Source organism: Tamandua tetradactyla, chromosome 2 (assembly GCF_023851605.1).
Source record: "Tamandua tetradactyla isolate mTamTet1 chromosome 2, mTamTet1.pri, whole genome shotgun sequence".
NCBI lineage: Eukaryota > Metazoa > Chordata > Mammalia > Pilosa > Myrmecophagidae > Tamandua > Tamandua tetradactyla.
This window is the reverse complement of record NC_135328.1, coordinates 30,807,100-30,833,835: the sequence shown is the minus strand read 5'-3', so window position 1 is coordinate 30,833,835 and position 26,736 is coordinate 30,807,100. Positions and strand designations below refer to the sequence as shown.

Here is a 26,736-nt window from a genome sequence, read left to right as displayed (position 1 = left end):
TAACAGTATGTTGACTGATCCAGAAAATTTTTAATATGCAACAGAAAATTATTCACAAATACTGGAAAAAAGTTTAAAACCACTGAATAGTCTTCTAGAAACGCTGTCCAAATTTATATTTATGCAAAAAAAATTATGAAGATCCTTTACCCCATGTCTTATTATAAATAGGTATTATTAATCTTTTAAATCTTTGACAGAATTATATGCAGAAAATATTTTGTAGTTGTATTAATTTGCATATCTTTGATTATCCATATCTTTTCATATGTGAGTTGATCCTGTATAGCCCTTCTCTTTAGCCATAATAGACATTATGTCCTTTGCCCATTTTTCTATTGAGGTATTTATTCTTTTAGAGAGCTCTTATAGAGCTATAAACTGCTCTCCCTATGGGTTATTGTGCATAGTTTTTAATTTTGAAAAAAAATCAGTATACATTTACACAGAAAATATCCAATATATTTATATTTATGCAAATCAAGCGTATTGTAACATTTCAGGTAGGATGTGATCCTATTTTTTCTTTTCTTTTTAAATGAATATACATGTATGAGCATAGGCAAACAGGATATAGAAAAAAGTCTGGAAGTCTACACTAATTATGTAGTGTAGTCTTATTTCTAGGTAGTTGTATAACATGATTCTTGCTTTCTTCTTCAGACCTTTATTCTCATTCTGATTTTTTTACAATTAACATGTACTGTTTTTAATACTATATTATTTGACATATATATAAAAAGAGAAAGAACTGGGAATGAGAAAAAAAGGAAGATACAAATTTTCTCTTATTTTAGGAAGAACCTTGTTGGATAGATTTGGTGGCTTTATTTTGGAAATTCAGATTCCATATGTGTTTTTTGCATCTGAAGGACTTCTTAATACTCCAGAAATACTTCAGCTACTTGAATCCAAGTGAGTTATTGATTTTATAATTTGTAATATATATATATGTGTGTGTGTGTGTGTATGTATATATATATCCTGATAGGCTAAATATTATGATATATCTGTAGCAATGTTTGACTCTATTCAAGCTTAGGATTGTATCACATAAAAATAATTTTCCAATTTATGCTTCTCTTTACAGTACACCCTCATAATTATTGAATGTTATTTCTGGTAATATTTGGTAATTTATGGACAAAAATATTTTATTGTTTAAATTTATATTTTATTTGCATTTCTTTTATTACTAGCAAATATGAACGTTTTGTGTTTTTTCTGCAAATCACATGCTCACATCTTTGGGTTACTGGTAATACTGAGCATGAATATTTCTGTTTAGAGGACTTTCAATGTTGTTTGGAAAACACGACTATGGTGTTCTAAGTGAATTCTCAAGTTTTTAAACCATTAGTTATAATGTCATCATAAAACACTTTATCTTTGTATACAAGTTGTCACAGGAATGTTGGTCATTGAGCTGCATATCAAGGAAGAATTTTTGTGCTGTGACCTTAGTTAAAATGCAGCTGTATTTTGCATGCTTTTGTTTATGTAGTATAAGGTTGGGGCATTCCCAGAAAACTGAGTTTATAGAAGATAGTTAAGATGTAGGCAGTTTTAAGGGGAAAGAAAAGAAAATTCTGATGAATGCAGAATTGTTTTGGTCTCCTTAAAACAATTTATTGATTTCATGAACTATTTAAAGACTTGGAATAAACTGGTCTTCATAACCTTAGTGCTAGTATTATGTGCAGTAATATTTAGCAAAATACCTAGTGCAATACACAGCTCAACTAATTTGTTTTATATATTACATAACTCATAAGTTCATTCCCCTCAAATTATAAAGTAAAATAAATTCATATATGAAAGGAAAAGTGCAGTAATTCAAATAATTTAACATACAGGAAGTTTTCTTGAAGAATATTTCTTAGCCATTTTATTATTTCACCAAAGAATATTGAATTTTACAGTTATAATATCACTCTAGTGGAGAGATGCTGCAGTGAGTCATTAAAACTCTTCGGAGATACAGAACGCTATGTAGTAGTGACTGTTGATGAACACACTGCCATAGTTTTGCAGGTAAAACTTGACATTAAAAAACATAAACTTAAATATACTAAGTACATATATGTGTGTGTGTGTGTTTCTGTAATAATGTTTCTATAATCTATTAGTGAGTTCTTCTAAAACCTTGTAAAACAAGTGCTAAAATCATCACTTTGGAAAATTATTATTACCAAGCTTCTTTGATGCCTTATAATTTTAAAAATATTTTAAGTAGAAAAAGAAAATATGGAATATTTTATTGTATATTGGCCTATTTAAAGTACATTTATAGAGTAATTATAGTGTTGAAAGCTTTAAAAATCAAATTGATGATTGGTTAATATGTTAAATTAGACTATAATAAATGATAATTAACAAATTAAAATAAATGCCAGTCACTTTGAGGAGCAATACTTACGTACATGATGTTATAAGAATCTAACAGGGCCCAGAAGCAGGACAAACTGGAAGTTCATTTATCCACCTGAAAAAGATCATGTTCATTGCTTCCAGTTTTGAGGATAAGATATTGTAGGGGACTTGATATGATCAATTTTGCATGTCTGCCTTACACAGACCTTTGTCAGGAAGTCTCCAAGTAAGCTGGATTTAAAAATGAGAAAAATTATCTTCAAAAATCCATATAAAAGGGGTGCAAGGGTAATTCAGTAGTCGAATTCTCACCTGCCATGTGGGAGACCCAGGTTCGATTCCAGGCCCATGAATTTCCCAAAACAAACAAATAAGCAAGCAAAAAGAAAGAATAGGCAAACAAAATCACCAAATGGTGCTGCAATAATGGAATATTCACATAAAAGAAGAATGAAATGTGATGCCCCACCATACAGAATACAAAAAAAAATTCATATATAGGTGATACATACAATGGAATACTAAGCAGATGTAAGACAAAATAGAGTCATGAAGCATGTAACGTAGATGAACCTTGAAGACATTATACTGAATGAAATTAGCCAGAAACAAAAGGGCAAATACTGTATGGTACCACTAATATGAACTAACATTAATGAGTGAAGTTTAAGACTTAAAGTTAAGAACACAGGTTATCAGGAGATAGAAAGAAGGCAGAGATTGGACATTTGGAGCTGAAGGAATACAGAAAGTGCAACAGAACGGATTGTAAAAATTCAGAAATGGATGGCACAATACCATCTGATGATAACACAATAATATAAGTACCTTGAATGAAGCTGAATGTGAGTATGGTTGAAGGAGAAGAGCTGGGGGCATGTGTGAGATCAGAAAGAAGGATAGAGGGTAAAAACTGAGATGGTATAACTTAGGAATGCCTAGAGTGGACATTGATGGTGATTGAACATACAAATGTAAGAATTTTTGCATGAGGGACAAAAAATGAATATCAACAATGCAAGGTGTTGAAAATGGGATGGTATACAGGAAAAAATATAATCAATCCAAGGTAGGGTCTGTAATTAGCAGTAACATTGTAATGTTTCCACTGAATTTAGTTTTGGCATAATATACTGAATGTATTATGTATTATGCCAAAACTAAACATCAACAAGCTGAATGAAATGTCAGAAAAAGAAAGACAAATATTATCGTGTCTCAGTCATAGGGAATAACTAGAATATACAAACTCAGAGAATTGAAGTCAAGAGTATGGGTTACAGGTTGGGGCCTATTTTAAAGGGTTCTGGATTGTAAGCTCCTACAGCAGTCACATGTATTCAGTAGTTGTAACTGTTATTTCTAAGTTCTGAGACGCTGAGCTATTTGTCTATGACTTGGCCATTCCCTGAAACTTTGGGCATATGTGTAACCCCTGAGACTCGGAGTTAGAACTCTGAAACTATGAAAGTCAGCATTACCTCATACAGCAACTGTTTAAAAAATTGAAAAAGTAATCAGCCTTCAGCTAGAGATATGAATGAAGCTGATCTGGATGGGACTAAGGTACATAAGAATATAGGGTAAAGGATGATATGGTCCATATTTTTAAAACTTCTATGTGGGACCAAAGAAAGAGATGTTTATTTGGTGCAAAATTTATATTTTGGGTAGTGCATTATCTAATTGGTCAGTTTGTTTGAATATCATAATTACATGGAATCTTGAATAGGGCATGAGATCTTGTTGGTTTGTACAAGTTAGTGTAATGCCCTGATACATCCCTGAGTAATTTGAGCAGAGAATAAAAAGTATTTGCAAAGTCCCCCTGGGGTGCTGGGGTGAAAGGAGCAAATTTTTAAATTACCCATCTGGAGAATTCCTGATATTTTCATAAGCAGTGGGGACAACCAGTTCAATAGCCTGATTTTGGGATTTGCCCCTATGAAACTCATTCTTGCAAAGAAGCTAAGTCTACTTATAATTATGCCTAAGAGTCACCCCCAGAGAACAACTTTTGTTGCTCAGATGTGGCCTTTCTCTCTAAGCCAACTCTACAGGTGAACACTGCCCTCCCCACTACATAGGACAAGACTCCCAGGGGTGTACATCTCCCTCGCAACATGGGACAGGACTCCTGGGATGAGCCAGAACCCAGTATCATGGGATTAAGAAAGCCTTCTTGACCAAAAAGGGGAAGAGAGAAATGAGACAAAACAAACTTTCAGTGGCTGAGATATTTCAAACAGAGTTGAGAGGATATCCTGCAGGTTATTCTTATGCATTATACAGATATCCCTTTTTCAGTTTATGATGTATTGGAGTGACTAGAGGGAGATACCTGAAACTGTTGAACTGTATTCCTGTTGTCTTGATTCTTGAAGACGATTGCTTAACTATGTAGTTTCTACAGTGTGATTCTGTGATTGTGAAAACCTTGTATCTGCGGCTCCTTTTATCCAGAGTATGGACAGATGAGTAAAAAAAAAAAATAAGGACAAATAAATCAATAAATAATAGGGGTGGGAATAAGAAGTAAAAAAAATATTGAGTAGATTGAAACACCAGCAGTCAATGAGAGGGAGGGGTAAGGGGTATAGGATGGCTGCATTTTTTTCTTTTCCTAGAGTGATGCAGGTGTTCTATAAATGACACATTATGGATCCTTGAAACATGGTAACAATAGTGTCATAACAACTGTTCAAATTAATGACTTTTTATTTTCTGGTAGGACCTAGAGGAATTGAATTATGAGAAGGCATCTGACAACATCATTATGAGACTGATGGCATTATCATTCCAGTACACCTATTGTTGGATAATTTTATATACCAGAGAAACACTGAATTCAGAGTAGGTAAACATTCTTTTATCCAAGGTCATGTTCATATTTATTTAGTAATTCAGTCCTTTTCTTTGAAGAGAAATAGCTATGCAAATTTTCTGCTTGCTCAACTAATTTGCTTTAAGATGAAGGAGGTGGAGACATACTCATAGGAAAACATGTTACATAGGAAAGCCACCCAAAATCTGGAGATGCATATATGTTCCCATGGACATTCTATGCAAGCAAATCATCTCCCCCTACCCCAGCTCATTATAATTGTGAGAAAGGGGGAAAATTCAACTTCCCCAAGTGGAGAATTCCTGATATTCTCACAAGCAGTGGTGACTACCAAAGCAATAGGCTGAGCCCTCAATCTTGGGGGTTGTTCATATGAAATTCAACCCCGCAAATAATAGGCTAAGCATACTTAAAATTAGGCCTAAGAGTCACCCCAGAGAACCTCTTTTGTTGCTCAGATGTGGCCTCGCTCTCCCAGCCCACATGACAAGCAAACTTACTGCCCTCCCCCCCTCTACATGGGACATGACTCCCAGAGGTATGGAACTTCCTGGCAACATGGGACAGAAATCCTAGAATGAGCTCAGCATCAAGGGACTGAAAAAACCTTCTTGACCAAAAGGAGGAAGAGCGAAATGAGACAAAGTGTCAGTGGCTGAGAGATTCCAAACAGTCAAGAGGTTATCCTGGAGGTTATTCTTACGCATTATATAGATATCACCTTTTTAGTTAAGATGTAATGGAGAGGCTGGAAGGAACTGCCTGAAAATGTAGCGCTGTGTTCAAGTAGCCATGTTTCTTAAAGATGACTGTACAATGATATAGCTTTCACAATGTTGACTGTGTGATTGTGAAAACCTTGTGCCTGATGCTCCTTTTATCTACCTTATCAACAGACAAGTAGAACATACAGATTAAAAATAAATAAATAATAGGGGGAACAAATGTTAAAAAAAATCCATGCCAAGACATTGGCTTACATTATCATTATATGTTTCTCCTTTCCCCTCACTTCTAAACTTTTTGAAATCACTGCTTCACTTTCTTTTTTCATTCTTTGAAATCTGCTTTTCTGCCTCTATCCTGATCTCTGTTTCTCACATATAACTCACAACTTTCTTTGATATTTATCACGTTTTGTTTTGTATCATCTCTTTGGAATATTGTCTTACAGTTTTGAGCATATTGCTTTCATATGACAGATGCTTGATAAATATTTATTGATTAAATGAATGAATCTTTCCTGTCAAATTACAAATTAGTCCTACTCATCTTTTTTCTTTTATCCCTACAGTAACATATACCACATACACACATTACTCAAATGGTGGTTTTTTAAAAACATTCTTTATTTTAATTATAGAGAAAGCATACACAACTTATCTGCTTTGGCATTATCTGGGGAATTTTTACCTCATTGACTTTCCTGTTTGACTCCATTTTTACCTACTGGGCAATGTAGGTAAAATTATTATCATATTATCATATCAAGTTAGAATGTAAGAGTCTAAAATTTATTCTTATTCCTTCTTCTATTAGCAAATAATCTCTAGCAAATCATTTAACCTAGTTTCTATAAGAACTGAAAAATAAAAATAATAATTCAGGTGTAAAACCTTCATTTTGAAGATCAATGAAGATAGTAAAGCATTTAAACTACTTTAAGTGTTTGTATAAATAAGTAGATTTAGAAAAAATTTTCAGCTGTTTTTTGATTACCACTCAATTACTTGTGATATAATTGAAGTACAGGAGAGAATAAGAGGAGATTCAAACTTATTTATACTTGGTGTCTTATGAAAAAATAAGTTATGATATATTCTGAGATAGTCATGTTTAGGATGCAAAGAGTTATTTATCATTTATTCACATTAATATTATAAAATATAATTATTTTCATATTCTTAGGTATCTCAGCTCTGTATTTTTGGTTGTTGGGGCATTTTAAAAGAATCTTAACTGACCAAATGAGAGAAATTGAAAATATAAAAAATTGTTTGAATTATCTCAGTAGTTCATGCCATTAGTTTCTAAGCATATCAGGGGTCACCAACGACTGCCCCCCTACAAGTTTTATAGTTCATTAAAAGGACTCAGAAGACTAAACACATAATCATATTCATGGCCATGATTTATAAAAATGAAAAATGCAAAGAAAAGGGAGCATGGAATTAACTCTACAGGAAAGTGGGCATAAGATTCCAGGAGTCCTCTCCCAGCAGATTTACATAGCGTGTGCCAATATCAAGTTGTGACATCAAGTGCAAAATGCTGTCTACCAGGAAAACTCATTAAAGAGTCAATGCCCAAGGTTTTTATTAAGAGCTGATCATGTAGGCACCTCTACCTAGCACATACAAAAATTCCAGAAACTACATTGTTTCCACAAATAGTTTAGGTACAGTGAGCCCTCTTGTCAGGGAATGGTGGCAACCCTCCCGAAATCTAACTTCCCAAACCCCAGCCAAAGGCCAGCCTTATGAGCATGCCTTTCTAAGATAGCAGTTTCAGGCCTGCAATGTTAACTGTTTTCTGCACAGGGTGAATATATAGTTCTAGGATGTAAAACAAAATTGAGGTTTCATAGTCCAGCGTGTAAAACAAGCAAACAAATGATTAAAGCTATCTTTAAGAATATTATTTACAATTATCCTTGACTGAGTATTTATTATATGAAGTACAATTAGATTCAAAACATAAAAGTCCAACTATCTACTGAATGAACAATTTCTAGACTCTTATCATATTTCCACTATACAAAGATACTGGGATATTTGTTAGATTTTTCTCATTATGTATAATTTGCATAATATTGCATTTTTGGGCCCTCCTCTTCCCCCTTCTCCGCTGGCACTCCCGCCGCCACCCAGCCCTCCTCTTCCTCTTTCTCCACTGGCGGCGTTCCTGCCACCATCCAGCCATCCTCTTCCCCCTTCTCCGCCAGCGCTCCCGCCGCCATCTAGCCCTCCTCTTCCTCTTTCTATGCTGGTGCTCCCGCCGCCATCTGGCCCTCCTCTTCCCCCTTCTCCGCCAGCGCTCCCGCCGCCATCCAGCCCTCCTCTTCCTCTTTCTCCGCCGGCGGTGCTCCCGCCGCCATCCAGCCCTCCTCTTCCCCCTTCTCCACTGGCGGCGCTCCTGCCGCCATCTTGCCCTTCTCTTTCCCCTTCTGCTCCGGCGGCGCTCCATCTGCCATCTTATCCTTCCCTTTCTCCTCCTACTCCGGCGGCTCTCCAACCACCACCGTGCCCTCTTCCGCCTTCACCGGCTCCTCTGCCACCGTCCTCGACAGCCTTGCTACCCTCACCTTTCCTCCTCCAGAACAGCTACTAGGGGAGTAGAAATGATACAGAACAGCTCCCAGAGCCATGACAGAGATCAAAAAGACAGCATACCCCATCCTGAAACGGCTGACTGTCTGGGAGAACCAGCTCCGGTGAGATCGCCGAGGGGCGCGGGCTTTCCCGGGCGGGGCAGCAAGCAGCTGGAGTCCCTCCCTTCCTCCTTCCCGGGCCAGCTGGCAGAATTGGGCAGGCGGTCCCCTCAAGCTGCGGTGGTTGGCGCCCCCACCACGTGAGGCCACCCAGACCAACTGAGAGAATTGAATCGGAAATCCCCAGACCGCGGAGAACAGTGACTGGGGGGGGGTCCCTTCCAAACACGTGACTCCCCGGTCCTGCTGGGAACGGTGCACTCTCCTGGGCTGCGGTGGCTGGTGCCCTCTCGCCATGCTTGGCGCCCCGGGCCAACTAGGAAATTCGGACGGGCGCTCTCCCGGGCTGTGGCGGCCAGCGACCCTCCCCGCATTCGGACCCCCGGGCCGGCTGGCACTCTTCCAAGCTGCTTCGGCTGGTGAACCTCCCCCATGGCGAGAGTTTTCCAAAGTTAAAGGACCCACAGCACCTTTTACTGGAGGGACCCAGAGACAAACGTGTGCCACGAGTGCCACTTACTGGGCAGGATAAGAAAAACAGAACCCAGAGATTTCACAGAAAAATCTTTCAACATGTGGGGTCCAACACCCAGGGAAATCTGACTAAATGCCCAGATGCCAGCAGAAGATAACAGATGACGCTCAGAAAATTGAAAATATGGCCCAGTCAAAGGAACAAACAAATAGTTCAAATGAGATACAGGAGCTGAAACAACTAATGCTGAATATACGAACAGAAATGGAAAACCTCTTCAAAAACGAAATCGATAAATTGAGGGAGGACATGAAGAAGACATGGGCTGAACAAAAAGAAGAAATAGAAAAACTGAAAAAACAAATCACAGAGCTTTGGAAGTGAAGGATAAAGTAGAAAAGATGGAAAAAACAATGGATACCTACAATGATAGATTTAAAGAGACAGAAGATAGAATTAGTGATTTGGAGGATGGAACATATGAATTTCAAAAAGAAACAGAAACTATCCGGAAAAGAATGGAAAAATTCGAACGGGGTATCAGGGAACTCAAGGACAATATGAACCGCACAAATATATGTGTTGTGGGTGTCCCAGAAGGAGAAGAGAAGGGAAAAGGAGGAGAAAAACTAATGGAAGAAATTATCACTGAAAATTTCCCAACTCTTATGGAAGACCTAAAATTACAGATCCAAGAAGTGCAGTGCACCCCAAAGAGATTAGAACCAAATAGGCGGTCTCCAAGACACTTATTAGTTAGAATGTCAGAGGTCAAAGAGAAAGAGAGGATCTTGAAAGCAGCGAGAGAGAAGCAATCCATCACATACAAGGGAAACCCAATAAGACTATGTGTAGATTTCTCAGCAGAAACCATGGAAGCTAGAAGACAGTGGGATGATATATTTAAGTTACTAAAAGAGAAAAACTGCCAACCAAGACTCCTATATCCAGCAAAATTGTCCTTCAAAAATGAGGGAGAAATTAAAACATTCTAAGACAAAAAGTCACTCAGAGAATTTGTGACCAAGCGACCAGCTCTGCAAGAAATACTAAAGGGAGCACTAGAGTCAGATACAAAAAGACAGAAGAGAGAGGTATGGAGAAGAGTGCAGAAAGAAGGAAAGTCAGATATGATATATATAATACAAAAGGCAAAATGGTAGAGGAAAATATTATCCAAACAGTAATAACACTAAATGTCAGTGGACTGAATTCCCCAATCAAAAGACATAGACTGGCAGAATGGATTAAAAAACAGGATCCTTCTATATGCTGTCTACAGGAAACACATCTTAGACCCAAAGATAAACATAGGTTGAAAGTGAAAGTTGGGAAAAGATATTTCATGCAAATAACAATGAGAAAAGAGCAGGAGTGGCTATACTAATATCCAACAAATTAGACTTCAAATGTAAAACAATTAAAAGAGACAAAGAAGGACACTATATACTAATAAAAGGAACAATTAAACAAGAAGACATAACAATCATAAATATTTACGCACCGAACCAGAATGCCCCAAAATATGTGAGGAATACACTGCAAACACTGAAAAAGGAAATAGACACATATACCATAATAGTTGGAGACTTCAATTCACCACTCTCATCAATGGACAGAACATCTAGACAGAGGATCAATAAAGAAATAGAGAATCTGAATATTACTATAAATGAGCTAGACTTAACAGACATCTCTAGGACATTACATCCCACAACAGCAGGATACACCTTTTTCTCAAGTGCTCATGGATCATTCTCAAAGATAGACCATATGCTGGGTCACAAAGCAAGTCTTAACAAATTTAAAAATATTGAAATCATACACAGCACTTTCTCGGATCATAAAGAAATGAAGTTGGAAATCAATAATAGGCGGAGTGCCAGAAAATTCACAAATACGTGGAGGCTCAACAACACACTTAAACAACAAGTGGGTCAAAGAAGAAATTGCAAGAGAAATTAGTAAATACCTCGAGGCGAATGAAAATGAAAACACAGCATATCAGAACTTATGGGATGCGGCAAAGGCAGTGCTAAGAGGGAAATTTATTGCCCTAAATGCCTATATCAGAAAAGAAGAAAAGGCAAAAATGCAGGAATTAACTGTCCACTTGGAAGAACTGGAGAAAGAACAGCAAACGAATCCCAAAGCAAGCAAAAGGAAAGAAATAACAAAGATTAGAGCAGAAATAAATGAAATTGAAAGCATGAAAACAGTAGAGAAAATCAATAAGACCAGAAGTTGGTTCTATGAGAAAATCAATAAGATTGATGGGCCCTTAGCAAGATTGACAAAAAGAAGAAGAGAGAGGATGCAAATAAATAAGATCAGAAATGGAAGAGGAGACATAACTACTGACCTCACAGAAATAAAGGAGGTAATAACAGGATACTATGAACAACTTTACGCTAATAAATACAACAATTTAGATGAAATGGACGGGTTCCTGGAAAGACATGAACAACCAACTTTGACTCAAGAAGACATAGATGACCTCAACAAACCAATCACAAGTAAAGAAATTGAATCAGTCATTCAAAAGCTTCCCAAAAAGAAAAGTCCAGGACCAGACGGCTTCACATGTGAATTCTATCAAACATTCCAGAAAGAATTAGTACCAACTCTCCTCAAACTCTTCAAAAAAATTGAAGTGGAGGGAAAACTACCTAATTCATTCTATGAAGCCAACATCACCCTCATACCAAAACCAGGGAAAGATATTACAAAAAAAGAAAACTACAGACCAATCTCTCTAATGAATATAGATGCAAAAATCCTCAATAAAATTCTAGCAAATCGTATCCAACAACACATTAAAAGAATTATACATCATGACCAAGTAGGAGTCATCCCAGCAATGCAAGGATGGTTCAACATAAGAAAATCAATTAATGTAATACACCATATCAACAAATCAAAGCAGAAAAATCACATGATCATCTCAATTGATGCAGAGAAAGCATTTGACAAGATTCAACACCCTTTCCTGTTGAAAACACTTCAAAGGATAGGAATACAAGGGAACTTCCTTAAAATGATAGAGGGAATATATGAAAAACCCACAGCTAATATCATCCTCAATGGGGAAAAATTGAAAACTTTCCCCCTAAGATCAGGAACAAGACAAGGATGTCCACTATCACCACTATTATTCAACATTGTGTTGGAGGTTCTAGCCAGAGCAATTAGACAAGAAAATGAAATACAAGGCATCAAAATTGGAAAGGAAGAAGTAAAACTATCACTGTTTGCAGACGATATGATACTATATGTCGAAAACCGGGAAAAATCCACAACAAAACTACTAGAGCTAATAAATGAGTACAGCAAAGTAGCAGGTTACAAGATCAACATTCAAAAATCTGTAGCATTTCTATACACTAGTAATGAACAAGCTGAGGGGGAAATCAAGAAATGAATCCCATTTACAATTGCAACTAAAAGAATAAAATACCTAGGAATAAATTTAACTAAAGAGACAAAAGACCTATACAAAGAAAACTACAAAAAACTGTTAAAAGAAATCACAGAAGACCTAAATAGATGGAAGGGCATACCGTGTTCATGGATTGGAAGACTAAATATAGTTAAGATGTCAATCCTACCTAAATTGATTTACAGATACAATGCAATACCAATCAAAATCCCAACAACTTATTTTTCAGAATTAGAAAAACCAATAAACAAATTTATCTGGAAGGGCAGGGTACCCCGAATTGCTAAAAACATCTTGAGGAAAAAAAACGAAGCTGGAGGTCTCGCGCTGCCTGACTTTAAGGCATATTATGAAGCCACAGTGGTCAAAACAGCATGGTATTGGCATAAAGATAGATATATCGACCAATGGAATCGAATAGAGTGCTCAGATATAGACCCTCTCATCTATGGACATTTGATCTTTGATAAGGCAGTCAAGCCAACTCACCTGGGACAGAACAGTCTCTTCAATAAATGGTGCCTAGAGAACTGGATATCCATATGCAAAAGAATGAAAGAAGACCCATCTCTCACACCCTATACAAAAGTTAACTCAAAATGGATCAAAGATCTAAACATTAGGTCTAAGACCATAAAACAGTTAGAGGAAAATGTAGGGAGATATCTTATGGATCTTACAACTGGAGGCGATTTTATGGACCTTAAACCTAAAGCAAGAGCACTGAAGAAGGAAATAAATAAATGGGAACTCCTCAAAATTAAACACTTTTGTGCATCAAAGAACTTCATCAAGAAAGTAGAAAGACAGCCTTCACAATGGGAGACAATATTTGGAAATGATATATCAGATAAAGGTCTAGTATCCAGAATTTATAAAGAGATTGTTCATCTCAACAACAAAAAGACAGCCAACCCAATTACAAAATGGGAAAAAGACTTGAACAGACACCTCTCAGAAGAGGAAATACGGATGGCCAAGAGGCACATGAAGAGATGCTCAATGTCCCTGGCCATTAGAGAAATGCAAATCAAAACCACAATGAGATATCATCTCACACCCACCAGAATGGCCATTATCAACAAAACAGAAAATGACAAGTGCTGGAGAGGATGCGGAGAAAGAGGCACACTTATCCACTGTTGGTGGGAATGTCAAAGGGTGCAACCACTGTGGAAGGCAGTTTGGCGGTTCCTCAAAAAGCTGAATATAGAATTGCCATACGACCCAGCAATACCATTGCTAGGTATCTACTCAAAGGACTTAAGGGCAAAGACACAAACGGACATTTGCACACCAATGTTTATAGCAGCATTATTTACAATTGCAAAGAGATGGAAACAGCCAAAATGTCCATCAACAGAAGAGTGGCTAAACAAACTGTGGTATATACATACGATGGAATATTATGCAGCTTTAAGACAAGATAAACTTATGAAGCATGTAATAACATGGATGGACCTAGAGAATATTATGCTGAGTGAATCCAGCCAAAAACTAAAGGACAAATACTGTATGGTCCCACTGATGTGAACGGACATTCGAGAATAAACTTGAAATATGTCATTGGTAACAGAGTTCAGCAGGAGTTAGAAACAGGGTAAGACAATGGGTAATTGAAGCTGAAGGGATACAGACTGTGCAACAGGACTAGATACAAAAACTCAAAAATGGACAGCACAATAATACCTAATTGTAAAGTAATCATGTTAAAACACTGAATGAAGCTGCATCTGAGTTATAGGTTTTTGTTTTGTTTTGTGTTGTTTTGTTTTGATTTTACTATTATTACTTTTATTTTTTTCTCTATATTAACATTCTATATCTTTTTCGGTTATGTTGCTAGTTCTTCTAAACCAATGCAAATGTACTAAGAAATGATGATCATGCAGCTATGTGATGATGTTAAGAATTAATGATTGCATGTGTAGAATGGTATGATCTCTAAATGTTGGGTTAATTTCTTTTTTCTGTTAATTAAAAAAAAAAAAAAGAGAAGGGATAATTGGAGATGAAGGGATACAGACTGTACAACGGGACTGGATATAAAAACTCAGAAATGGACAGCACAATACTACCCAATTGTAATGCAATTATGTTAAAACACTGAATGAAGCTGCATGTGAGGTATAGGTTTTTTGTTTTTGTTTTTTTTGTTTTTTTTTTTCTTTCTATTATTGTTTTAATTCTTATTCTGTTGTCTTTTTATTTCTTTTTCTAAATCGATGCAAATGTACTAAGAAATAATGAATATGCAACTATGTGATGTTATTAAGAATTACTGATTGTACATGTACATTGAAATGATTTCTAATTGTTTTGTTAATTCTTTTTTTAATTAATAAAAAAAAAAAAAAAAAGAAAGTAGAAAGACAGCCTACACAATGGGAGACAATATTTGGAAATGACATATCAGATAAAGGTCTAGTATCCAGAATTTATAAAGAGATTGTTCAACTCAACAACAAAAAGACAGCCAACCCAATTACAAAATGGGAAAAAGACTTGAACAGACACCTCTCAGAAGAGGAAATACAAATGGCCAAAAGGCACATGAAGAGATGCTCAATGTCCCTGGCCATTAGAGAAATGCAAATCAAAACCACAATGAGATATCATCTCACACCCACCAGAATGGCCATTATCAACAAAACAGAAAATGACAAGTGCTGGAGAGGATGCGGAGAAAGAGGCACACTTATCCACTGTTGATGGGAATGTCAAATGGTGCAACCACTGTGGATGGCAGTTTGGCGGTTCCTCAAAAAGCTGAATATAGAATTGCCATATGGCCCAGCAATACCATTGCTGGGTATCTACTCAAAGGACTTAAGGGCAAAGACACAAACAGACATTTGCACACCAATGTTTATAGCAGCATTATTTACAATTGCAAAGAGATGGAAACAGCCAAAATGTCCATCAACAGAAGAGTGGCTAAACAAACTGTGGTATATACATACGATGGAATATTATGCAGCTTTAAGACAGAATAAACTTATGAAGCATGTAATAACATGGATGGACCTAGAGAACATTATGCTGAGTGGGTCTAGCCAAAAACTAAAGGACAAATACTGTATGGTCCCACTGATGTGAACCGACATTTGAGAATAAACCTGGAATATGTCATTGGTAACAGAGTCCAGCAGGAGTTAGAAACAGGGTAAGATAATGGGTAATTGGAGCTGAAGGGATACAGATTGTGCAACAGAACTAGATACAAAAACTCAAAAATGGACAGCACAATAATACCTAATTGTAAAGTAATCATGTTAAAACACTGAATGAAGCTGCATCTGAGCTATAGGTTTTTTTTCACTATTATTATTACTTTTATTTCTTTTCTCTATATTAACATTCTATATCTTTTTCTGTTGTGTTGCTAGTTCTTCTAAACCGATGCAAATGTACTAAGAAACGATGATCATGCATCTATGTGGTGATGTTAAGAATTACTGATTGCATATGTATAATGGTATGATTTCTAAATGTTGGGTTAATTTCTTTTTTTCCATTAATTAATTTTAAAAAATTTTAAAATAAAAAATAAAAATAAATATTGCATTATTTTAGAAGCCAGTTATATTAAAACTCTTTTGGTTGGAATTGATAGAAACCTACTTTAACTAGCTTAAGTAACAATAAGATAATTTGCTGGCTTATATTACTAAGAAATCCAAGGGAAGAAATGTTTTGATCATGGACTACAAATGATGTCTTTGAGATAATGGCACTATTTCTTGGCTCTTCTTTCCTGTGTTAGATTTTTTTTCTCAGGTAAGCTCTTTCCATGAAGTAATATAAATAGCCATCTATAACTCCAGACTCTCATCCTACCTGTTTAATAAACCACACAGGGGCCCAAAAAAGAGACTATTTTTCTTTATCAGTTAATGAGAAAGAGCCAGGGAGGATTTCAATTAGCCTGACTCTGGTCATGTGCTCATATCTGAACTTGTTACTTTGGTCAAGAAGATGAAACACTGTACTTGACTAGGCTTCAATTATATAGCCATCCCTGGGGCCAGGAAGGAGACAATTAAACTGTAACCCCACTCCCATCCACCCCAAGCATTCTATGGATTTAACAGTATTATTAGAGAATGGATGTGGAAACAGTTTTCAAAAGTGTGCTGAATGGACAAAAATAAATTAATCTGCCACTAATTAGTATGTCTTAGCCACCTTATTTTAATAACATTATGAAGTGTGAAAACAAAATGAATTTTTAGTAAGTACAATCAGATGTCGAACGAGCAGAAGTATAGTAATATCATTCTTTTCAGGTATCATCTAACAGAGAAGACACTTCATCACCTTGCACTGATTTATGCAGCATTGGTTTCATTTGGGCTAAAATCTGAAGAACTGGACGTAAAGGTATTTTTTTGCTATGTTTTTTCATAAGTATTTTTCATAAACCAGATTTATACTCAAACTCAAATGCCCACTGAGAAAAAACATTAAGTAGGCAAACTACAAACTGCTTAAATGCCAAATAAAGAACAATTTGTAAATTAATAATTATTAAATGTCCTTACCACTTCAACTTCTTTTCCAAAAGCTTTTAATGAATTTAAGATCATGCTTTATCTCTTGATTACTACTTAGATTTTTTTTTGGAACGCGGCAGATTATGAATAAAAATAAACATCACTTGAAAAAAATGTTCGCTTATGAAAGACTAACTAAATTTTTATCTTCGCTGAAATGGAAATCTTATGACATATGAATAGAATATGTCCTGCTCTGAACTTTAGATGTTCCTCCAAAGTTCAGGGCTCAGCACTCTTCTGTTTTCATCTTACTTTTTTTTTCTTAATGAACTCAGACATTTCCACAGATTTAGCTTTCATTTTTTAGTATAATTCTTAAACATTTCCTGACTTTTCTTAAGGTTTGTACCTATAATCTCACAGTCTACTAGAAATAGCCACATGAAAATCCCACAAGGACTTCAAATATAAATGTCTCAAACACAACTTCTCATCCTCTTCCAAGCGTAGTTTATGGCCTCACTATTAACCCATCTTCAAGCTTGAGACAAAAGTAATCAGAGGCTAAATATTCATTTGAACTCTGCAGTATTCAGAAAAATTCAGGCTTTTATCATCTCTCACATGAAATTTTGAAGTAGCTTCCTAACTAAATGCCCTACTTCTATTCTTTCCTAACTCCAATTCATCATATATATTGACACCAATTACATTTCTGAAATAGAACAGTGAATATTTCACTCCCTAGACTGTAAGCTCCTGAAGCAAAGGGAACATGTTTCTTCATTTCTTTGTGTTCCTGGAACTTAGCATAATGTCAGGCACATAGCAGCCTCTTGATAAATTTTTGTTTTGAGTTGAATTTTCTTCTTCAAAGACCTTCTGTCTTTGAATGAACTTCCTACTTCATTCAAACAGAGTTCAAACTCAGCTAATTCATGTTCCTCCATAATTTGGCCCATATAATCTTTCCTTTACCATCATCTTACTCACCAGTTTCTGAGTATGCCCCATAATATCCCCTCTCAGCCACAGTGAAACTCTGGCCTGCTTTTCCGCAGAATACCATCCTCCATCCCCTACATCCAGCCATCACAGTTCCACAAGTTTTTCAAGGCCCAGTTCAAATACTACCTCTTTTAAGAAACTGGCCCCAATCTCAATTTATCTTCTCAGGATATATTTCTCCTTCATCCATTCTCCTAACAGCTATTTGTACCTTTATTATTAGCATGAAGTATAATAAATTTATCCTCCTCCCTGAAGAGTAAGAACTAGGTCCTTTATATTTGTAAAACCATAGCATATAGCACCATTCTTTGTGCAAAGCAAAAATATTCAATTAGCCTCTGCTAAATCAAAGCACAATCTGGTAAGAAAAATCAGCAAATGGTCTGTTTGAAATAGAATCAGGATTTTGATCCTGTGATGCATATTAAACATAAGAATAAAATTTTTAGAAAAGTTACCTAAATAAATGAAGGGCAAATGTATATTTGTCTTATTTATCACTTCAAATGAGATTTCACCACTTAATTAACCTCTTCTCTTCCCAGCTCATGGTAAGCAGTTACATTCAAATATGCTTTAGGGAATTATTTCTTTATTACTCTACATATGGGGCATATAATATGATTGAGTGATAGTGTATTCAGGTAGATTGACATGGCTCAGAGAGAACATGTGCCAAGGAACGCATTCTGGGATGAAATAGGAGGTATCGCCCAGGCACAGTTGCTGGATGTAATATCAGCCTCATCTCAAAAACCCTCTGCCTAGCAACTCCTGACATCACTGCCAGATGTAAAAACTCGTCTTCTTCTTGCTAGCCCTCTACCCAGTAACTCATTACCTCACATCACACCACTCTCTTCTCGCTCTCTAATAGGCCCATTAACTCGTCTCCACACCCAAACCCTCCACCAATCGCAGCGTCCTTCTACCCCCCTCCCAATTTCCGCCGCCGCGCTATATAAACCCCTGCACTTCCACTAATAAACGTTCGATGTGTGCACGTCCACTCGTTCCCGCGACTGTTTCTTTACCGTCGCGCGCCCTCCAGACCTTCGAGCCCCCGGAACCCGATAGCGGATCGCGACCGCCACAGTTCCCCCTCTCGCCGGGAGGAAGACCCCAAGCGGCAGAGATGACCTTCTCCTTTCCCGCACACAGTCTATTCCAAATAGCAGTCTGCTCCCATCTAGGTCAAACTGTTCCTAAGTCTTTACATGTTTTTACACAGTAATCTAAAATGTAGCCCAGTTTTTTCCATTGAATTTGAGAAGCAACTATGGTCACTTTGCTCTACTCTACTGAGCATAATTATAGTTGTTCCTAAAATATTGAGTCAAAGTACATTTTCTTAAACTAAAAGAAAAATACTGCTAATTGTGTTGTACCAAATGCTATTCTCATTTAAAAAATTTTTTATAGATTTCACATGAACCTTCTCTTCAGAAAAATGCACAAACCCATACACATGCAAATTTTGAAAACAATTCTAGGGAATTTCTGGATCTCTTAAATTCTAGTCATAAACTCGAGAATCCATGCCCTAACAAATTGAGATGATAATCATTACCATTATCGTAAAATCATGACTTTTAAATAAAATGTGTTCTTATATAAAAATTTCTCAAAATATCCCAAACTTAACAATAAAGTAAATTTGGAATTTAACGTTATTTCTGTACACTCTATGAATATTTAATATCATTTAAAGAAAATCATTCTTTAGAATACATATACTTCCCAAGTGTGTACTAACAGTTTTGTATTTGCTACTCTTATGAAAGAAAAGATGTCTTAATTAGTCTTCGTTTCTTAGCAGGACAGAATAGTTATATTTCCAAGGTATGATTGTTTAGGGCAGTAATTCTCAGTTCATATTAAACTGCTAAACCATGAACTAGCTTTCCTCCTACCAACTCTAAAAGATGAAAAAGAGAAAGAAGTGAGAGGAGAAGGCAAAAACTGGCATTTCAGAAGAGAGAAAGGCATGAGAAAAAAACAAGTGACAGGAAATAGTGGATATGAAAAATTCCTTTTTAGGGTTGAACTTAATACAGACCCACATACACACAATTTTGGTAGGGGTATCTTAAAATCAAATAAGACAAAATTGGATATAGCAAATCGCAAAACTGAGGATCACTACTCTGAACCAAAACCTTTTATTTCTTTTTGTATACAGCATCAAACTCTTTGTATAAATATCCTTTCTTTTTTGTTTGACTTTGTTTTTGAAAAATCTTGGACTATATATTTTAAATTCTCCCTTTTAGGTGAGACCTAGAAAATGTGAAAAATTAAACATTATGAGTAATATTCAAATTTGTTTCTTCTAATATAGATGAAATATAGCAGCAAAGATATTTTTAAAAGACTTTGTTACTAAATGCCAAAGGTATTTAAAATGAAAGTGAAGAAAAACAATTTAGTTCCCCAAACTGGAAACTATGAGGCTATCATTATTGAAATGAAAGAAATTGATTATTCTCATAAATAAAATGTCCTAGATTTCAGATAGATAAATTAACTAATTATATCTAAACTAGTATTTAAAGTCAGAATCAGCTAGGGTTTTTTAACTTTTACTTTTTCTTCTAACTGCAAGCTATGTTTAAATGATATATTTTACTTCCTAATATTTCCCGTTAATAACATATAACAATATATATTTTAGCTTATAATTGCACCAGGAGTAGAAGAGACTGCATTGATAATTCGACAGATTGCTGACCACATTTTAATGACCTCAAACAGAAATCCTCATGAATGGTTGGATAAATCCTGGCTGGAAGTTTCACCATCTAAGGTTTATTTCTTAAATATATATATATCACATCTTGCAAAGCAAATATAAATACATGTACTTTAAACATTCTTTTTTTTTTTTTTTTTTTTTAAAGACAGAGAGAAGGAAGGAAGGATAGAAGGAAGGAAGGAAGGAAGAAAGGGAAACATTTTTAAACATTTTCTTGTTTTATTGTATTCTGTTTCTCCGTTTTTGTTACATGGGCTGGGGCCGGGAATTGAACCGAGGTCCTCCGGCATAGCAGGCAAGCACTTTGCCCGCTGAGCCACCGCGGCCCGCCCTAAACATTCTTTCTGTTAGCATATATTGCCTCTTAGTAATGCTTGCATTACAAGATTATGCACAAAAACATTTAACTTCGATCATTTTGCCAAACCTTGAGTATTTTTCAATTTCATGGAATAATTTTAATGAGAACTTTTATAATAGACATTGAAATTTTGCTTAATATGGGATCACCTACTGATTTCAATACCTAATAATTTTAAAACAACTTTTTCTAATCCCTAAATTTAAAGATAGAAAATATATTATAAGAATGGCAAATCCTATCATTCAGTGATTTCTCAGTAGTTCAAACACATAATTGAAATTATTATTGAAATAATTTGAAATTGAAAGTAGGGTTTTGAATTTTCTAATAAAGTTGTTAATTTTAGAAAAATTTTTGTATGAGAATAAATGTTTCCAACTTCTTATACTAACCCAGTGTTTATGTTTCCTTTACTTTAAAATATATTCCTATCATGAAATCATAAAAAAAGATGAAGCTCTTTATGTACTAATATCAAATGATCTTTAAGGTATATTGTTAAATGGAAAATGAAGGTTGTCAATCAGAGCATTTTCAGTCTGCTACTATTTGTGGAAAATACTATTTATATGTATTTGTTTGTAAAGAAAGAAAATATTTCTGGAAGAATATATAAGAAACAATAATGTTGGTTGTTTCCAGAGAGAACTGGAAGAATGGGGTGGGAATGAGACTTACTATACATGCTTAAGTACCTTTTGAATTTTGAGCCATGTGACTGTTTTACCTATTCTAAGTAAATAAAATTATAAAATAAAATCGATATTAAATCACAGAACTTTTATATGCTTAAACAGAACATAGTACTGTCAGTAAGTGTGGATATAATAAACTATGACAGGTGTGCATATGTATACAATTTCTTTGCTACCAAAGCATATCTAATCTACTCAACATTTCTTCATTTGGCAAAGTCAAAGAGCATTCAAAAGGTCAATGTAATCCAGAAAAAAAAGAGAAATGTGGCATGTAGTGACTGCTGTATTTCCAGATTTTTATGAGACTTCTTTGAAAACATCAATTTTTAGACTATCAAGGTCAGTTCTGATAATCGTTCTTCAGAACTAAGCTCTTTTAACAAAGCTTTCCTGGACTTGTAACATTGCTTAGATATGAACATGGCTCATCTTAGTCAAATAATAACAGCATATTGGTCTACAAAGGGAGAAAGGGGAAAACAAAAGAAATCTTGATAAATGTAACTAAGCCCCCTAAAAGTTTTCTCATTAGAAAATATACCTTTACATAAAATAACTGTCATTTGAAGGAAATGAATTGAATGATTAATTTTGGGTGGGTGATTAAACTTAGTGAACTTGAAGGTCTTTCCAATTCTGAGAGTGTATGAACTCTACTACTTAAAGAAGTTTCTTCCCTTCTGGCCATATTTTCTTTCCAGGTGTCCCAAATTCAATGGTATGTGCAATGGTACAAAATTTAATCTACTAAAGTAAGTAAAATAAAATGGGTCACTTTCAAAAAATACTGACTGTATTCCTTAAACTCTTCTCTAGGAAGAAATGTACTTACTTGATTTTCCATGTATTAATCCATTGGTGGCTCAGCTTATGTTAAATAAGTCACCTTCACTGCACTGGCTATTATTAGCAACTTTTTGTGAACTTCAGGAACTCCTACCAGATGTTCCAGAAAAAGTACTAAAGGTTAGTTCAGATTTATATTATTATATGTGTTTATTTCCTTTCCATTTGAGTATCTCATTTTACCATAAGGGTTTCCAAAATAAAGCTATCCAAGTTTAATTGTTTTTCACATGGCAAAAAATTAATTTACTTGCATTAAATTTCACATAGAATTCTCATCAGCCATCAGTCACATTGTACATTTTAAAGCTATTGATAATACTGAATTGATATTGATATTGTATTGATAGTTCAGTAGTCATTTTACTACACTTTTTGAAATGTTATTATGCCCATAAATATTCGATTGTGCACCCTGGTCACATGTGATTTACATTTACTGCTTCCAAACAATCCTTACAGCCTTCTACTATACAAAAGTAGTTAAAGGGCCTTTTAGATTTATTGCTAATAGATGCATCATATATAGTATATATCTTATGAAGAATTTATTCATGTGCAACTTGTAAGTAATTAGAAAATAAATGTGCAGACTATGTTTTTCTTCTAGTTGAGGCTAATTATTTTATGTTCTTATTAATGGATTAGTGTAAAACTATGAACTACATATTTATATTTTGCCTTATTACCTAGTGGATAATTATCATTATTTATTTATACTTACTTGATTGATGTTTATACTGCATTAAATTTTATTATTTTAATTTTTTAGCATTTTTGTAGCATTACTTCCTTATTTGGGATCCATTCTTCTTCCATACCAAAATCACCTCAAATTTCATCACCTAAGGAAAACAGGAATCAAACCACTACCTTTATTACTCAGAGTTCAGCTTCTGGTTCTTCAGACTCTGTCACTCGAGAAAATAATGAATGTTACCAATATTCAAACTTAGGAGAGGCAGTGCAAGAAGAAACAAACACCACTTCAAATTATACATCTTCCTTTATAGAACTAGGAGAAATGCCATGCATTTTACCACCTGTGATTTCTTACACTCAGACCAGCTATTGGAAAGGCTCCAGTTGTAACCCAAACATTGTGCAGAATAATCCTCTTCTGATCAATGTTGACTCAAGGAAAGCAGCTTGTAATTCCTTCCTAAACCAGGATGATTCAGAATCTGATATATTTTGTTTGGGTCTAATGCAAATGGACTGTGAAGCTAAAATATCACCAACTTATACTCAAAAGAGAGTTGCCCCTAATTTTATAAATGATCAGAAAAAGGAAACAAATGAAACAAAAGGATTCATAAATAAAGAAGTATCTGCCCCTAGCTTTTCACTAGATGACTTTCAATCTCCTCTCCATTGGAACTTTAAGAAAAATGTATTAAAACAAGAGAATCACCCATTCAACTTACAGTATGGTACAAAGAAGACCACATGTGACAAATGGTACTCTCAAGAAGATAATTTATTCACTAATCAGCAAAAATGTCCAGCAGATGAGTTAGAAGGCTTCACATATGAAAGTTCAAATGCTGGGACTAAAAAGGCATTCAGGAAAAATGTTCCAAGTTTAGATTTATTTTGTGCTTCTGATTCTAATGTAAACCAAAAAGAATTGAACAGCCTTTATTTCTGCCAAAGACCTGAAAAATGTTTAATACAGAAAAGGCAACTTGAATCATCAGCTAATTCAGGAGACAAGGAATCATTTTCAGGTAACACTATCATATAGTTGCTGAAACTACTCTCAAATTTAATTTTAAAAGATAGAATCAATTTTTAAAATTACTTAACTACTATACTTAAAAATCTATCCTGAATAACTTTTGGGTCAAAAGAAAATCAGAACTCTAATTATAGACTATTAAGAAAATAAATACAAAGAAAAGAGAATATGTCAAATCCTTGTAGCTTTAAATGAGCTAAACATCCAATTTAAAAAAATAAGAACACAGAACAAATCCAAAGATTAAACAGAGAAATCAGTGAATTAGAAAATTAGTATTTTGTAAGACAGGGATATTTAATTGACTGTTATTTACTAGAGTTTTTGTCAGGCACCACTCCCCTTGAATGGATTGTTTATTTTAATTCTAATAGCCTTATTAGGTAGACACTACTATTAGCTCCCTTTTCCAATTGATGTTTTTGAGGTTTCTGAACTTTAAATAAGGTCAATTTTATTTCTTCCTTCTATATAGTAGATCCATCATTTCTTATTGCATTTGCCAGAGCATCCAAAACAAGATACTAAATTCTTTATGGACCCTTGAATAGCATATCTACTTCATAGGCTTAGTTTGTCTACATTTTTTATGCCAAGACTTTATTTGGGTGACTTGCCACCCAGACACACTGAGGTGGCATGTTTTCTTTGGGGTACATAAGACACAAGGGCCACAGAGCCTTTGGCTGAGGGGTCAGTGCTGCCTAGGCTCTGGGGAGCTGTCAGAACTCTTGTAGTTCTCATTTACAAGTAAGAAGTTGCCTCAAATTACCTTTTCAGCTTTGTGGGTGGAATTTAGGGCAAGGCCCAAAGTTTCTTTTCATAATTGTGCCTCAGAGGTAAGAAGATGTCTCACAAGATAATAGTTTGTATGGGATTCAGTAATAGTCTAAAACTATGAAATGTAAGTCATCTTTGATGACACTGCCCTCCCTAGTAGGAAATACTGTCTTTATGGAAGCAAACCTAAGGAATGGTCAGGAAAATTAGGGTGGTAGGGGTCACTTGATGCCGACCCCAGGTGGGGCCAAGCATGACTAATGGGTGTCTTCCCTCCAAGGGCCCCATTTTGCCTTCTGCCTTTTCAGACTCAATTTTACAAGTTTCTGTGCTCACTTCCTCTCTGGGCAGAAGTCAGGAAGGCAAGCCTTCAGGGCCTGATGGGAAACCTGGCTACCCCCAGAGCTTGAGGACGGTGGCTCCTGGAGAAGTGGGAGGGCAAGGACGGCCCCATGCTGGCTTAGGCCCACAGTGGGGGCCACCTGTTTCCAACTCTTCCATGCCACAGCCCATTTAAAACGAGTTTTCAAATCCTGCCCCATGGTAAGGATTTGGATAAAATCAGTGTTTCTCATAAATTGATTTTGTTTAATGTCATTCCCTTTAACAGAATGCTAGGGATTGAAATTCCTTGTATATATTGAAGTTTCTAGGGGCTCAGGATCCCATGGCAAAACAGTAAACTATTTATTATAGGTATGACTGTATTTTTTTTCCAAAGTAGGCAGTTCTAAATCTGTATGTTATAAGACAAATAATAATCATGTCACCTTTGGTGCCTCCCATGTGTCACAAAAGCACTCTTGTCAATCACGGAATTGAAAAAAAGATGTACATTTAGTTAAACCAGGTAACACTATTTTTGTAGCATGATTTTAGATTGTGTCCTTTTGATATTGCTTTTAGCAATGCTGGTTTGAGGTTTGGCCATTTCCCCTTTTACATCATATGTATTTTTTAAAAACAAAACAAAAGCAACGGACTTGCCTTGTCTCTTCTATGCTGCTTTCTGCCTATCATCACTTTCTGCTTAATTAAATAGTCTGAGAGGGAATGTATATTTCTGTGAAATAGTGATTAATCAGTACAATTGCATTTGGCATTTTGAACCCCTTGCTCCATTTGAGAGGCATGGCACACCTCAAACAGCAAGAGGAAAGTTGTTCCATTTTTAAAAAGAAAAAAAGATCATCAATGCTGTCTTCCCCTTCTTTAGTTTAAAATGGTGATAAGCCCACTCCTGGCTCACTCCCCACTGTTGTGACCTGACAAGAAGGAGGGTATTCTCCAGCTTGGTGTTTCCCAGGTTGAGTTCAGGCCTGCCCCAGAACCTCACTGCCTGCCCCCCTCTGCCAGGACAGCGAGGCTGCCAGGCAATCCTTCTACTTGGATTTCAGATGGGTTTGTTGGTGCTCTGGGTTCGTTCAGTTGCCCTTTCTAGGTTTTTTGGCCTAAGCAAAATAAATTATTTGCCATGAGA

At 35.6% G+C, this 26,736-nt stretch overlaps 1 protein-coding gene across 2 annotated transcripts in view; it reads left to right on the top strand.

Moving 5' to 3' along the window:
- SHOC1 (shortage in chiasmata 1) overlaps positions 1-26,736 on the top strand; it is a 118,280-nt gene that overhangs the window by 84,677 nt on the left and 6,867 nt on the right. For both annotated transcript variants that reach the window (XM_077141940.1, XM_077141932.1), the window contains exons 21-27: positions 798-915; positions 1,923-2,034; positions 5,105-5,226; positions 16,852-16,945; positions 20,747-20,878; positions 22,706-22,855; positions 23,508-24,465. In XM_077141940.1, coding sequence (XP_076998055.1) covers positions 798-915; positions 1,923-2,034; positions 5,105-5,226; positions 16,852-16,945; positions 20,747-20,878; positions 22,706-22,855; positions 23,508-24,465 — 1,686 coding nt within the window. The remainder of the gene's footprint in view (positions 1-797; positions 916-1,922; positions 2,035-5,104; positions 5,227-16,851; positions 16,946-20,746; positions 20,879-22,705; positions 22,856-23,507; positions 24,466-26,736) is intronic.